We start from the raw sequence: 17,185 nt of genomic DNA on the forward strand, positions 1-17,185 counted from the left end.
TTTTAGTTTCTGATCGTTGCTAAAAGGAAGGTCTTAAAGGCAGCTAGTACCATATTTCTTGTTTTGTTTTAAAAGCTTAGTGAATAATAGTGTAAAGTGGTAAGTAGGATTTTTTCAATCATATTTCCAGCGTCTATATGTTTATGGATAAATCACAATTTTAAGGGTTAATTGACAAAAATGTACAGAATTTTGATAATAATAAAATTATTCTGTAATTGGAATATTTCGTAGTATAGTAAAATATTCATCGTTAAGTTCTATATAGTAATTTTTTCTACTCTAATATACATACCTTGTTTTATTATTCAGAAGAGTATTTCTTTATTATGTTTTTAAGGTTTGTATTATTTCATTTTAAAGCAAATAGAAGTATATACTTTTTAAAAGTTTTATATTATAATATACATTTTTATTTATACAATAATATTAGTTATCAAATACTGAATTCACACTGGACGGATTGTTGAACAAAATTGCTTGATAATAAAAGCTATATTTGTTTGGTAATTTGTTTAAGTAATAATATTGTACTCTATGTGTTTTAATATGTATTCTATCCATTTTTTCACGTATTTATTGAGAAAAATTAATAAAATGTACTAATCAACATATTTTTTATTGTCTTGCTCCAACTTTTTCCCTTCTTTTTGGCAATATGGCTATGCAATGTCGAAAGAAATATGTTGGTGTGACAGCCAAGCCATGCTGAATCTATCTGAACAAGCAATCCGAACACACAATGTCTGATGAGTATGCTGGGTAGGGCAGAAATTCTCTTGACTACTCTTGTAAAGTGTTGTCGAGCATCGGCAGGAAAAAGGATTACTTTGTGCCTGTTATTCATTATTGCTGATCTCTTGCAATAATGTCCAATTCACTTTGTTCAATTGACATCGGTAAACATCTACGGTAATAGTTTCATTCGGTTTTGACAGCTCGTAGTATACTACACCTTACCAACTCTATCGCCTATTATATGTAAATGTCAGCAATTGATTCATCAACTGCTAAGTTGCTAAACTAGAAATTCCTTAAGAATTTGGGCTGGATTTTTGTTTAAGAATGTCTAAGAAGTCTTGCAATTAATTGTCTTCGAACTTATTTGGTCATCCATAACGTTCCTTCTCAATGACATCAAAATCGCTTTTAAAACGTTCAAATCAAAACTGCCTATTGAGATATGACGGATAATCGTCATAAGTTTCTAAAAGTGTCTAATGGGCTTTGTGAGCAGATTCTTCCAAGTTAATTAAATCAAACTGAAAAACTATTCTTTTATGTAGAGAAATTCCAAAATTATCGAAATTAATAATTGTTTACATTGGTACTTCGCATTTTTACAAATTGACATAGCATCATAGACAATACGCTCAAAATACATGAAAACACCTATTAGTATACTACAAACAAAAAAGAATTAGTTCTATTGATTTTGGTCACATCAACCTAAAAAGAAAAAGAACTGTGAAAGGATTTTGAGGGATTTAACTTTATTTTAACATTAATTTTTTTAATCAACATACACGAAGCTACTAAAAGTATAAAACAAACAAAAATTAACTCCGAATAGATTTTGATGGATTTAACAACGATTTTTTATTTAATTAAGATGCTTATTGTAAAAAATGTGTACATTGTTAGTTTTTGAATCATTGATTGATAGATAAAGATATCTTTAGTCGGTACTATTGAAGAATAGGTAAATTTTCAACTATATTAATAAAATGAGCTTGTGATATAATCAATAGTCGGAACTGGTAATGTTTAAGGCAGTGTTTTAATTTAAGATTTTTCCTGTAGCAGAATATTGTCAGGTGAAACAATATTGATGCCTGACTGATTCCCATTCGATAATGTTACTTCAATTTCACTGTCAGTGTTTTATAGTCCATTTTCTGATATTCTAATAGAAAATTGACTTTTAGAGGCTTGGCTATGCCTCCTTACCTTAACAGCATTTGTGATGGTTGTTTGCGAATTTAATCTTCAGTTCAGCTTAAGTTTAGATTTTTGTAGTTTATTATCAATTTATTTTATACTACTTTTTACTAATATTATTTATCTGTATATTAAGCACTTTATTTATTTTTATTTGGCATTTTCCGTCATTTGGTTATTACAAAGTTTATATCTTTATAGCCAATTTTAGTTTCTAAGGAACTAATATGTCATTGTTACACATCTGTAACTTTGAAGACTCTCCAATTCCCAATATAAACAGTCTTAACATGACTAAAATGAGACGTCTCTGAGTTGCAACACATTTCCATCTTTTTTAAGCTGGTCTAGTGTGATATCAAAAAGACCTATGGCTAAAACTTTATTGACTGAATATTATTGGTGGGACTTATTGTAGAAATTTCGTGAAGAGTATTCGTTGTCTAACTTTGTATATCAATATTTTTATTTATAAATAATATATTAAGGAAATTACTTTTCTACTAATATTTAATTACGATTTGTCTTTCTTTTCCAATCAGATGTTCCATTTATATTCTATTTTGAGGAGTTCCCATTTTCTCGCCATTGTCAGGTTTCAGCAAATACAAAAGTCAAATATAAAAATATTATTAGTTCTTACTTACTTTTCTACTGCTAGAATGTCTTCTTTTGGATAAATCTATCTTCTTTCTATTTAATTAATAGGTATAAATTTACTATGTAAATAAATTCGTAGCAATAGTAAGTAAAATGTAATTAATACAAGTAGTATATAAATTCACTTTTCTGGAAAAGCGTACATATTATTACTTTAAAATATTCTATTATTATTTATAATACTCTATTTATTTCTATTTGATGCGGCTCATTGGCATATTTTTGCAACTTTAGAAAACACGGTTTTGACCACCTCTACGAGCAAACTATTCATGCATTGTGACGTTTTCTTGGAACCATATGTTATGTCGTCTACGTCCATACTGTTTAAAGAAATTAGTTATTAGTTTTTGCGGATGTAATCCCACGTGTAAATTACTGTCGTTCCATGTAAAACAATTATGGTTGTTAACATAGGCATTAATCTAAAAATGCTCTTCGTCGCTAAAGGTTATTTTTTGACTAAATTTTCAGTCATAAGGAATGTTTTTAACAATAAAGATCTATTTTTTAGATGTATTGCTCAATCATGTATATTATTGATGCCTTAATTGAAATGCTCTTATCATTTCAAAAAAAATCATGCCCTTATTGAAAACTAATAATACATTGAAATCACTACTTGTGTGGTTAAAGAAAAGTGACACTGATTTCAAACCTACTTATTTATAAAAGGACCATTAATAACAAATACTGGATATTGGTTGATGGATAAATATGGATTATTCTGATCTGCACGCTTTCATGTAAGCGTTGATGATGTGCTTTTTTTACTCGATTATTATGTGCGTGCTTTATTTGCTTGATAGCAGGGATATTCCGCTTCTGATATTGATTGACGATATTGAACGTAATAAATTCGTTGAATGTTCGATATTCGGCTTGAAAGAGCTTCAAAATTAACCCTGATGCTCATCTCTCGAATCCTTTGTGGTGCTATAGATTGAATTTGAATTAAAATATCTTTGCTGCATCTGATTCCTAGGATGTGGAAGACCTGAAGTAAGAAGAAAACGTGTTTTTTTCTTAAAACGTTTTATTGTATAGGTGTCAATTAATTTATACTTAACAAAAGATAAAGTAAACTGACAGAGCTTCGACATTAATATAAATACAAAAGTTGTCAATACAATGTAAGTTAAGCTATATATTGCAAATTACTTAAAATTCATATACAGTTCTTTGGAAAGTTTTCATGATCTTCAAAAATAAAAAAAAAACATTATAAATGCTATTGGAAATATTTATACAATATTATATTTAAAGCAGGATGTTAATACGCATTTATTTATTCTAATATTCCGGATATATAACCACTTTAAATACATAGCTAAAATATAGCGTGACCTCATAAAAATATAGAAAAAACATGGTCATTATTTTATTTGAGTAGACATACAAATCATAAATATTATAGTAATTTTTTGGAAGTCGTGTCAAATTTAAACGGTTATGTTTAATATCCAGATTTTCAGCAGCAGAGATTGTAATATATACAAAAAAATACTTTTTCCATTACTATTTACTGATAATGTTCGGTCAAATATTGTTTTGATTGTTTATCTGTAGTTAATATTGCCATAAAATTTGTTGAATGGTAAGCAGACACATTTTGAGTTATGTCCAGTGGAATAAGTGTTTTGGTGGATTCGATGGAATTTAGGAGGTGAAAAGGCTTTAATATTTATTATCCTTAGTATTTTAAAGGTCCGCCCAGAGACATAGTTTGTATAGGCATTACTTATGATAATTATTAAAAACATGATATGTAGAAAAGCAGTTTAGTAAGTGATTCTCTGTGTAAAATATTCTATTCTAAACGTTACCATTAGGCTTGTATATTCTATATCAGTTAATTTATCAGATAAGTAAATGTTTTAGTCACATACACTGTACTGCTATCACGCAATTAAGTACACATAAAATCAACGTTTATATAGTGCTGATAATCTTATGATTCTCAAATACGGAATGAGATTGATTATAACAATGAAAAGTTACATGAATCCTATCAAATACCAATATACAAATAAGTACAGCGGTAGAATATGATTAAGATAACATTTTTTTATTTGGAAATTTTACCATGACAAGGACTATAACGATCTATGTAGGCACTGCCACTAAAATTATATTAATGCAATAGAGTATGATTTTATTTAATAGATATTACCAGATATATAGTCTATAAAATAAAACAGCCAAAGCGCGTCATTAAACTTTATGATGCTAGTATGTCGCCACACTAAATTTGGTTTTTGGTTTACAACGTTTATCGGCTATTAACCTTATTATAATTACTGTTAGTAATCTCTGAAAAAAAATTGCAGACATCTGATAACAGGTCCAACCAATACCTACACAAATCGAATTTTATAAGCACATTCAGTTATATTTTCCGACGTATCAGACAGCATTCTGTTTTTTTTTAACTAGAACATTTTAACTAGTAAAGTGAGAAGGAAAAATCCGATCTGAATTTAAAACAAATTTTACATTTTTACGAGCTGCATTATATTCGACGTCATCTATGACGTGCATTAGTTGTTTTATCGAAAAGACTGTAAGCTAATTTTAAGCCATACGGTAAGAAAAATATATTGTCTGTATATTATATTACATGTATTTATATTATCAAAATTAATGAATTCAGATAAAAAAATATATCACTAAAATGGTGCACATGAAGATCCGTTCGAACTGCATGATTGCTTTTTTGTTTCAGATATATGATGGAAATATGGCTGGCGCTAATTGCATTTGTTATTTTACATTCGTCCAGGTATGGAGTTTATTCAGCTGAACAGCCTAATATCATATTTATTATTGTGGATGATTTGGTAAGTAAATAAGTAGAACATTCTTGGATATATATTTTTAACTATTAATCTTGATTAATCTCAATGAAGTATGATTATATCTGATATGATTTCTATATTGAAATATAATATAATTACAATATAAAATAAAGTGATCTGAATAATTAATAACCAATATTTAATATTTAATTAAAAAAAGTTCAATATTATATAAAATTCGGGAAATCTTTACAAAAGTAGATGTGGTGAATCATAGATCGTTATTTGATAATAAAACTATTCGGCATTCTTTTTGTTTAATATACTTTTCACATATATAAAATATTAAGTTGTCGTTAAGGGATTTATGAACGTTACTTATTCATTATTATTTATTATTTTTTACGTTTATAATTGCTATTAAATTGACGATGGTGATTTAATGTTATCTATTATAAAAACCCAATGTGAGTGAACTAAATTATTGTTTTTATTGTTATTGTAAGTAATGTAACATATAAGCGTATAATATATAGAAATTATAAGAGTTTTCAAATAGTATAGGTTGATATTCGCTGCCAGTGGTTGCCATGTTGTTTAACTTATGCCTATTTTTTAACAAACGCATTGGTTCTTAAACATTTTCGACGACTGGTTTGGTAAACATCAGTTAAGTAAACATCAGTGAATCAGTTAAAACTAGTAGGAGATCGTCTGAAAATATTGCCGCCGTGCATGAAACTGAGTAGATGTTGTGTTCTTTGACGAAACCTTTGATTCACTTGGAACGGAGGACATTCTGTATGAACGCGCGGAGGATATGGTGATTTGTCGAAACGATGCAAATTAGCCACAATTGCATTTACAACTGATTCAGTTAGACATTACCTGAAGTGGCGGTCGACTGATGTCTTTTAAAGTTAATATAACGATCAACAACATAATACATCTCGAACTCAGCTTGTTTCATTCTATTTCAACAGTTTAAAAAGCTTAAAATACCATATAAAAGTTAGCTAAAATTAAGCTTACTAAAAATAAACGAATTTTGAGTTAATCAAGTTATTAATCTTCTGGTAAACATCCTGATACATTAGCTTAATTTGGTAGGATTAATATAGATGTATAAGGTGATTAATTTTTGGTAACCTGTAATATTTGTAAACATGTTTTCCTATTAAATCGTACTCCGGGCTACTTATTTATTCTCTACCAGTTTCTGTGAATAACGCTTCAAATTTCAAAGAAACTTAAAATTTATTTGCGCATGCAATAGTTATTTTTATAGAGTGTCCTTTTTATTAGCTATTGCTTATTCAAACTTCTTCTATTGTTTAATCTGTATTTTGAATCAGGTGGTCGATGACAATTAGTATTGGAAGGCCGAAACTGTATGAAGACGCGAAATTGAAATATGAAAATGAACTCAATCATCATGATATTGATTGATATAAGTTATTAGCTTAACTCGAGAAGGGCTGACCGATTTGGCTAATTTGGTTTTGAAATATTTGTGGGAAAGTCCGGAGAATGTTTATACGGTGAGACAATAATCAATAATTATGAGAAAAATTGTAAAAACTACAAGTTTGTTTTTCCATACAGATTTACTCTCACTGTCATCAAGTTATAGTTTAATGCCACAAAGGATCGACATACTGTCAAATATGTATGGATGCGTTCGGATATTTATTTTGTAAATAAAATGATTACTAATTGAATCTATCGGCCACTATTGTTAAACTGCGATTAGTATATATAGGGTCTTAATATTGAAGATTTTTTGATAGGCACATCGATACGATAACGCAAAAATCAAATGAAAAGTAATGACATATACTGTAATGACCAATGTGGTATAACTATTTACTAGAGGTAATTTAGAATTATATTCTAATTGTGGTCGAGTAAACATTTACTGAGAATAGAGTTTAAGGAAAAGCATACTTTGCAAATGTGTTTCACATTTATTATGATTTGGTCTCAAATTTAGTGTGCGAGAACTTTTATTATTAACAAGGCCAAATAGACCACGACCTGATTTAGGTCGTCAAATGTGCGTCAAAGTCAATCAAATGTGCGACAAGCCGGCTTGGTCACTTGATGCAGTGGTAAAGGCGACAGGACGGTCCTCCTGCTCTGGCGATAATCGCGGGTTAGAATTCTGCTGGGACATGGTCGTAAATTTATGTTTGTAATTGTTTAATATATGTGATTATCCTTACCCTTAGATTCGTCAAAAAGAAACCGTGTTTATGCTAAACAGGTGACGAATCAAGATGAATTTTGGTGTTTCAGAGATCAAATATACGAAATGTATAAAACAGTAAGTAGCTTTTTTCAATCGAAACATAATTTAATACAATTACTTCAGGAAAAATTGTTAGTCTGGAAAGTATTCACAAAAATCCAAAAGATATACAGTTATTTGAGTGATGTAGAACATCCGCTTATACATTGTTGGATAATATAGGATTGAAGTGGTGTAAAGATAACTCACAAAGGGGTTTAATTATATCAATTTATATATTTAACATGAATATTTCAGAATGGTACTTTGGATTGCTCATGGAAAGATTATAATAAATATAGTGTAAAGACAACAAAAGTTCCTGGAAAAAGGTAAACATTGGAAAAACTATCGATTAGGTTTTGTTAGTCATAACATTTATTCATTGCAGACATATAGTTCTTCATGTTGGAAACAGGAAGGGTTTTATTTCTGGTGCAGAATTAGTGTTTTTCTAAGTCCAAGGGTGACTACCATGAAGAAATGAACCATAACTCGTCTTTGCAGTAGATTGAAAATCAGCTTTTAAATAACTTGGAGGAACCATCACATATTGTTATGGACAATGCACCATATCTACCATTTATATATAGTACACTGGTGAAGAGAATCCCAACACGTTCATCAACAAATGCTGCAATTAAGGAATGCCTTAAAGTACATAAAATAAGTTTCGAAGAAAACATGCTAAAGAATGAACTATTTCAAATTATTACTCGGTAAATATAAATGAAATATTTTATTACATTTTATGTAATTTACTTTTTCAGAATAAAGCCTGAGAAAGATATATAGTAGATCAGATTACTGAATGTTATGGCTACAGAGTATTACGTTTTCCTCCCTATCGCTGCATTTTTATGCCAATTGAGTTGATATGGGGTATTGCAAAGAATTATTACAATAGATATTCAGGTCGAGAAGGATATTCAAACCATAACTGTCTGGATTTATGGATAGAGACATTGCCGAAAATAACTCCGGTTTGTGTGAGCTCGATCAGACATATTGAAAAAGAAATTGACAAATGATAGAATCTTGAGCAAGTTTTTGATAGATTGGAAATAAAAAGTTTAGTTATTAACTTCATTAGTACTTTTAAAAGTTACAGTGATTGAACAAAACTTAATGAATGTTGGTTTATGATTCGATGCTGACAATTACCAAGACAAGGTGATGAAAGAGGAAACAACTAAAGTTCAGTATGCAATTAATATACTTTAATTGTAGGAAATTGTATTATAGCTTTGATTAACTGAAATTGTATGTGAAAGTTTTATGAGCATATGTATTATTGTTCAGAACATACATGAACATTTGGTTAACATGTATGAAGAGAGAAATAATACTCTTTTGCAGATATGGCAAATGCATTAAGGAGAATGCAGTGATTAAATGTAGTTTTATCAAGAAATATGTATACACATAGTAACAGGATAAACTAAAGAGAAATATAGTAATATCATAATGACTTTACAAGGATACATTGCATCAAAAGAAATAAGAACTAATCCTAAAACATAATTATGCTCCCTAATGAAAGCAAATTACATTACTCAGATATACAATTGTTAATTATGTGGATTAGGCCTTCGGGGGTTACCACTACAAAAAAAAACGCGTCTAGAATCCTACCGATACTAGTGTGGAAAAAAGCTCAATGTATATATAATAAAATAACTCTAACCTGTAAATTATTGTGGTTGTAAAATTAATTGTAGTTTTAAGTTCTTCGATAATAAATGTATTTGATGTACTATATATTAAAATAATTGTATTTAATAGAATATTTGTTGAATTATTTTATTTATATTAAAATTTTGTTATGTCAGAGCCTAAATGTACTAAAACTCAGAGTAGGTGCGGCAACATTGCGACGTTTTGAAAAGTCCCCCGTGTCACTGCTATTTTGAATTGACTCTATAAGTTGGTTACTCGCCAGTCGGTAGACTTAATGCGGAGGACCGTGGTTCGGAGCCTGTGTTAAATTGTAGATTCAGTCCCGATAAACCATCGTTGGTAAAAAGGGGAGTTTAAAATATATATTTAAAAAAATGTGTGACGACCGGATAACCCTCGTGTTACAATGTTACAATTATGTTACAATGTTATTATGTTAATTGCGCTATGTTACAATTGCTTTCAAGAGTGACGGGAAACAACATTGATAGGCTGTCAATTGTCTGTAATCTACTGGGATATGTTGTGTTGGTGGAAACAGTTGGTCTCATCATAGATCCATTATTAAAATCCATATTTAAATTAATTTATGTTACATCTTTAGTCTGTTAATTATATATACTTATTTCTTCTGGCTTAATCACCATAAATTTCATTTTGCTTTTGTTTGATATCATTCAGTATTACCTTAGTACTAGTTTTCTTGTGTCATTTGAGGCATTCTTTAGGTTGTCTGGAATATCAGCTGTTATCAGAACATTATTACTAAAAGCTTCTTCCGACATTTCTATGTTTTATACTCCTATATTTTATGTACAGCTCTATCTCTTTGATCTGACATTTCTCTATAATTTTATTAATTAATATTAGAACAATGATGGAGTTAAGTCTGCACCTTGCTTTAGTGCTGCTTGTATTGAAGCTGCTTTTTGAAGGTTTTTTAAATTTTTATAATTACGGTTTTTATATTTGTTCCATATGTTTTTTCAATTACGTTTATCATTTTCTTTTTATTCGAGTATTTTGTCTATATTTGCTCCTCTTCAGATTCAGATCAGATCTTCTGTGATTTGTCCATATTTCTGTCATGTATATTTTGGGTTAGCATTTTGGTATAATTTTTGCTTATGAGCCTGTTTTGTAACTTTTATGTTCTAAGTACAGTTTTTAACTGTATATATTTTCTTAGTTGATTGCTTATGTTGCGCATATTGTCGTTGCTGCTAAGGAGTGATCATTTGCAGTTTTTATTCCACTTCTTAATCTTGGTTGCATTACCTATCATTTGTTTATAATTTTGTTAGATTATACATGTGAGGTACATATGAGGTACAGCACCATTTCTTTGAAAATGGTTTGAATTTATATAAAGTCGTGTATTAGTCACACAAGTTGATTTATTAAAACAAATACAAAATTGTAGATAAAATTTGGAGCTTAAATTAAAAAGAAAAATTTGTGGAAAAGCGTTTATTGATCATCACATCACATATTTTGTTTTTTATTTACATTAGTTGAACCAGAAACTAATTCTTATAATTGCTATTTGATGGTTGTATTTTTAACATTTTGAAGCTGAAATTGAAAATGGTATTTCTGATGCCAATAACAAAGCACGCCAAAAATACAAATCCAGTTTAAATGTGTAAAGAACGTGCGAATAAGTTAGGACTTGATGACAGTTGGGAAATTTAATGCTTAGGAAAAAGAAGTATGAATCTATTTTATTTACATAATTGTCTGTAGAGTGAATGAGGATTCCATCAATTATGACAAAAATGGATGATCAGCCTCTCTCAAACTTTGTGATCAGTGAACAGAAACGGATGATCAGATAATAATTTTAATTCTTAATTCATACATTCTTCATCAAATCAAACATTGGCTTTGGAGTTTGGCTTGCTTTGTGGTTTTCTTGTGAATCTTTTTGGTCGCTCCTTAATATATGTTCTAACCGCCTTACTCTCCATTGCTTTATTTATTTTATATTTATTACTATCTCAAAATCTATTATTTAGTTCGTATTATTATTCGTCTTTTGCTATTTTAATATATTTATTGCTATTTTTGGCGACTATTAGACTAATAGAGTTATCGATTTCGCAAATACAATGGAACATTCAGTCTAAATATTGATTTTATAATATTGTAGTTAGAATGGGAAATTCGTGCGTACCCATATATTCAACTATAGGGTACTGCTAGCAAATCTAATATATCCATCATTCAACGGTTTCAAAATAAAGTGCATCAAAATAAAATGAGGTGATACAACGCGATATTCCTCTAGAACCTATAACGAGTGTAATTCAACGTGTTTGTGTGAAGTATTTCGAAGGGTGTCAGTGCATCCCAATGATTCGCTAATCAGCTAAATGTGCGAGGTGATAGTAAAGTGCGTAGATTAAAATATTTAATACCATCTGATTTGATGGACTTTGGAATAAGATTAATTAATTAAGATAGTATTTTGTACAGGACATCACTCTAAATGATTTTCTACATGCCATGTATATATATATATATATATATATATATATATAAACATAAGAAATACTTATTGTCTATTGGGCAGATTGTGGAACCACTAAGAGTAATAAAAAAACTAGTGGTATTTTCCAACGGTAAAAGGCTAATTTCAGTTCGAATGCTTGTAATATCGAACAAAATTTGTATTCTTGCATTTCAACATACAGTCATGTGTTTGTTTCTTTTTTGGAATTGGAGTTTTATATGTGGCGTCTTCAGCTTTGAACTGTGATACTCAGGTTTTCCTAATCAGTTTGTCTAATTTAATCAAGTGCCTCTCAGTAATCAACCAATAAATATTCTGCTTTTTCATGCACTAAAAAATGAGAGGATGGTGTATCAAGTAGGATATATTTGTTGAGATTATGTTACTATTCATATGTCTTAAGAACCACTCGCTTTCTTCTCTCAAATATATTTTTTTCCTTCTAAAAGTCGTATTTGAAGTTTTCGAACCCATTTAGTCTTCAGTCAAGGCTGTCTGGACCGTGCGTCCATATCTCCCACATTGTTGATGTTCTTTTACTCGTGTGCTTATAATCGTCCCATTTCCTTCTATGTACATTTTTTTGCACCATTCACAGTGGAGTTTGTTCATACCTGTCACCATTAAGAGAGTTTTCAGCGTTAGCATTCGTTCTTCACACAATGACATTTTCGCCGTTTTGTTAACGTGAAGATATAAAAGTCGTAAAACATGATAGGCAATTTGTTGACGAGACCTAACGTACCCATCTTTTTCAATAAATGTCTGTTAAGTCATCAAGTAAACATTTAAATATTAATTTCTAGTCCTAATATAAATATGACAGATTGTGTTCATTAGATTTTATTAAAATTCATCTATTATGTGATTGACATTTATCTGTGAATATTAATGCACAAGTTTATAGTATGGTTTTAATTCCACTTACTATGCGAAGTGCTCATCTGATGTTGCCGCTGATAGAAGATAATTAAAAAAACCAAGCAGTGAAACACGATTTATATCTGAAAATATTAACGTGAACGGAAGGCCGAGTCGGTTTTTCCATTGAGGATCGTACAACTATGGGAACCGGTTTTTCTCTTTCGTTCGACTCGAAACTGGGTCTAAATAGGACCAGGTTCGGATTTAACTTTAATTGGTGCAATTTATATCGACCGACGTGTTCTTGATGCCGCGGTATTTCCGAAACGGGAAGCTTGAAGAGCTATACGTTGTTTGTCTTAAAAAAAAACGAAACATTTTTTCAAGTATGTTAAATTGGAATATTTCTCAGTTGGAAAAAAATGTATAGTTTCGGTCTAATTTTGATTTGTTTTTTATACACTGCTTAAATGCTGTTAATATATGAGGATGAATATATCTTAACCTGCTTAGTAATTACCGTTAAGTTAATTTGAAATATTCCAACATCAATAGCATCCTGTTACATATTAATTATGATATATACCATTCATACGAGGGTGAAGCTACAATTTTTTTGGCACAACCAAGGTATAATTAAATTAGAAACGCGGATTGTCTTTATAAAAAACAAACTTTATTTCCAATATTGCTTAACACTAAGATATAATAACTACAATGGATTATTAGAGACTATATAACTCCTTCCTCCTTAAGTGCGAGAAAATGGGGTGTATTTCCCGAGACATATATATAACATTATTAAAATAACTATAATGATTAGTGCAAATACAATGTTTAAGCAGGACAATCCCTCTCCAACGGTAAGTGGTTGGAGACGGTGAACTACCAAGGAATCAACAGCTTCCAACCCATCATGAACGGGCTCATGTTTAATTATTCCAGTTTTACCGATTTTGACTCATCAGATTCTCATAATTTGTAATAATATCAATAGCCGAATCCAGATTTTGGGGGTTTTGAACAATTAACAGTGTTCTTAATTCGTTCGATATATTTGATAATAAATTTTGTTTAGCTATTAATTATATTTCGGTCTTCAATGTTTTCTATTTCTGCACAGATTTTAGTGATTGGGTCACTAAACTTTTACTGTAACGCGAATTTAATTTGATCCCAAGTATTTAAATCAGAACGAGTAAGGATGAAGTCTTCAGCTTCTCCGATTAATTTAGAATTTATTGCTAGCAATACATATTCTTGCTGTGATTGGTTCCATCGAAAGTTTTCAGTAATTGTACGGTTGATCTTAATGATTCAGCCATATTTTTGCTAAAGAAATCAATTAAATTCGAATATGTTTTTTCAAGATCTTTGTCGGAACTTGATTCATGTTTTCTACTTTTAATATTAGGATTTGTAATTCCTTCTAACTTTTTACAAAATTTTTTCATTCATATAATAAAAATAATTAATTGTAACATAAACAATTATATAAAATTCTTTGAATAGTTGTATAATATTAAATTATCAATATTTATTTTCAATTATAAATGATTTCTTTATATAAAATTCAACTTTTAATTTCTTTGTATAACATTCAAGATTTGTATTTATTTTTCAACTTAATTAAAAAGAATTAACCAATTTTAACTTTTAATGACTTACAGTAAGTCGTTAGTTCTGGATTGCTCCTATTGTCGATGCAGTGGAAGCCTTCTGCCGTAGATACACTTTCCGACTGGTCCGCTACTCGCCGAAGACACATGCTATGCCAATATGTTCGTGACTGTCAGTGGTTGAGGTCTAATTGCCTAATTCTAAGACATGTTTCCTAATCCTAACTGCCAATGGTTGAGGTCTTCGCTTAATTCCAGGGCAGGAGTCCCAATTCAAAAATTGTTGACTTTCAGTGTTTCTGCTGGTTCCGCTTCTTAATTGTTGATACAAACGGCGATCACAATTCACTGCGAACTATATGATACACCGGAAGAATCTTACGAACTGCGCCAATTAAATTAGGAACGCGGATTGTTTTTATAAAAAAACAAACTTTATTGCCAATATTAATACAAAGGATGCTTAACACTAAGATATAACAACTACAATGGATTATTTTAGACTATATAACTGTATCCAGCTAGAACCAATAGGTGTTTTGCTGATGTCGCTTCGGGTTCGGGAGATTTAATTTTGTGGGTGACAGATTACATTAGGATACGACTTGGATTGCCGTATTTTATTTACTTAGAGCAAATAGTGGGTCTGTAAGGACCTTAATCAGCTTCTCGGAATGTTTCAAGCTGCCAAGGGAAAACCTTACACTCAGCATGTTCGTGATTTTTTTTACAAATGGGATGCCTGATTTGATATGAGTGTTCGCATCCTCATAAACCATGGTGCATGGAGTAATGCGCAGGCTTTTTTGAATTGGAGCACTTGGAGTTGTACAAGTCTCTCAGAGACGTACTTGTACCACATCTTTGATCCAAAAAGGCGGACTGATCGGATTAGCGTTTTATACAGGGTCGATTTCTGTGGGAAGGATTGGAAGAAATTTTTTCAGCAGAGTAGTAAATATAGGAGGCTATACACGCCATTGCCTTTGGAGATAGCGTGTTGGATTTGTGTTGATCATTGGAACCTGCGATCGAATTGAAGACCGAGCTATGACACTTTCTGGTGCCAGGGGATAGATATTTTATCGATTTGAAGGCGGTATGCACGGAACTCGCTCCTACTATGGAACAGAATAGCCTGAGTTTCGCTCGGGTTAATCTGTAGTCGCTAGAACCTGTACCACGTGGCCGCCTGATTGAGTTGGCTTAGAGTCTGTTTCGAATGACATAGGACAGTATCCGGTGGTGAAAAAGTCTGTGCCGTCTGCACAAATTGCTGTGTTCGACTGCTTGGGGAGTGAGAACTTGGGCATGTACAAATTGAACGGGGCCGGGGCTATTGGAGAACCTTGTGGAGCGAGGAACTTGCGGAGATTTGCATTTGAGAGGAAACCGAGTCACCAATATTTACTTGAAAAGATCTGTCTTCCAAGTATGAAAGAATTAGGGATATTAGGTCACCCGGTAGACCTAGTTTTTTGGCATTGAAAATTAGGTCATTGGCACATGCCTATATCTTTGCGATCTTTACGAAGAGCATGATGAATAGTGGCTGCTACGTATGATGAAGGCTTAAGTGTTTGACACGGATACCGAATTGTTCGTTAGGAATTATATTATACTAATTATGTTCGTTAGCATTATGTGATTAAATTGTTGAGAGCTTGCAATATTGGAGAGTGAACTAATTAGGTTGATGGGCCTGTAGTCGGATGGATTCGAGTTGGCTTTCTTCTTAGGAATAATTGTGACGTGCGCGTGTTTGCATTGTTTGGGAAAATGTTTTAGCCTGAATATGGTGTTTATGATATTTGCAAGCTAGGAAAGTTGCTTTCTGGTGAGATTTTTCAGAAGGTTTGCTACGATACTATCTGAGTTTGGAACTTTTGTAGACGAAAGATGTTTGATTGAGAGCTGGTTTCTGGGAGAGATGAAAATTTCTTTTAGAAGATGTTCTGACGAGGAGTTTTCTTTGTAAAAAAGGGGATTGTGTCAGTTATTATGTCTAGCATCTGTCGTGTAGAGTAAAGTGAAGGAATGCATTCCATTTGATTCTCAAATATTTGAACAAATTTGGCTTTTTATGGTTTTTTCAACGCTGTCGTTGTCTTTTCGAACTCTGTGGAGGACTCGACCTAAAGCGGGGGCTAGCGTTCGAAGTTTTTCTAATAAGGCCAGAGATCGCCAGAAGCAATACGATTACTTAGATTTTGAAGAAATGCTTTTCATTTCCTCTCATTCCAGATTTTCATCCTGTCCTTGACTTCCGTAATTACGCACTATATTTTATATATATTATATATCAATATTATATATATATATATATATATATATATATATATATATATATATATATATATATATATATATATATATATATATATATATATATATGTATATGTGTATATTGCGACGTAATATGTTTATTTTGATTTAAGAGACTTGTTTAATTTTTAATTTGCGAGAATTATAATATTTTTTCTTTTGTATAGTTTAGTGGCCTGATTTATTAGATCATTGCACTGGTTTCTGTGAGATGGGAAATAATTATGACATGAGACAATATACAGTATTGCATTGTACCAAATGTTTGGTGAAGTTAGACCAAAATAAGAAAGACACCAAGCAAACAGGAAAGACGTGTCTGGCAAAAACATGTATCATTGAATTGTTGTCGACTGTTCTAGATAATGGGCGTGCAGGTATCAGGGCAGACGAGGCATGTCAGATGTTAGATCTGGCAGAGGATCCCTTATGGTGGTTATAACCATAAACTTGAAGAAGATCGTGGAATTTTGGAGCATTTCTTAAGAGTCCG

General features: G+C 31.0%; 1 protein-coding gene across 1 annotated transcript in view; it reads left to right on the forward strand.

The window, feature by feature from the left end:
* LOC143194141 (arylsulfatase B) overlaps positions 1-17,185 on the forward strand; it is a 30,751-nt gene continuing 13,566 nt past the window's right edge. Inside the window, exons 1-2 of the mRNA XM_076400719.1 lie at positions 1-99; positions 5,327-5,441. Of these exons, the coding sequence (XP_076256834.1) occupies positions 5,331-5,441 (111 nt within the window). The 5' untranslated portion in view covers positions 1-99; positions 5,327-5,330. The remainder of the gene's footprint in view (positions 100-5,326; positions 5,442-17,185) is intronic.

This window comes from Rhynchophorus ferrugineus, unplaced genomic scaffold, assembly GCF_030347505.1.
Source record: "Rhynchophorus ferrugineus isolate W39M unplaced genomic scaffold, kcgeb_rfMv2 rfM3, whole genome shotgun sequence".
NCBI classification, from domain to species: domain Eukaryota; kingdom Metazoa; phylum Arthropoda; class Insecta; order Coleoptera; family Curculionidae; genus Rhynchophorus; species Rhynchophorus ferrugineus.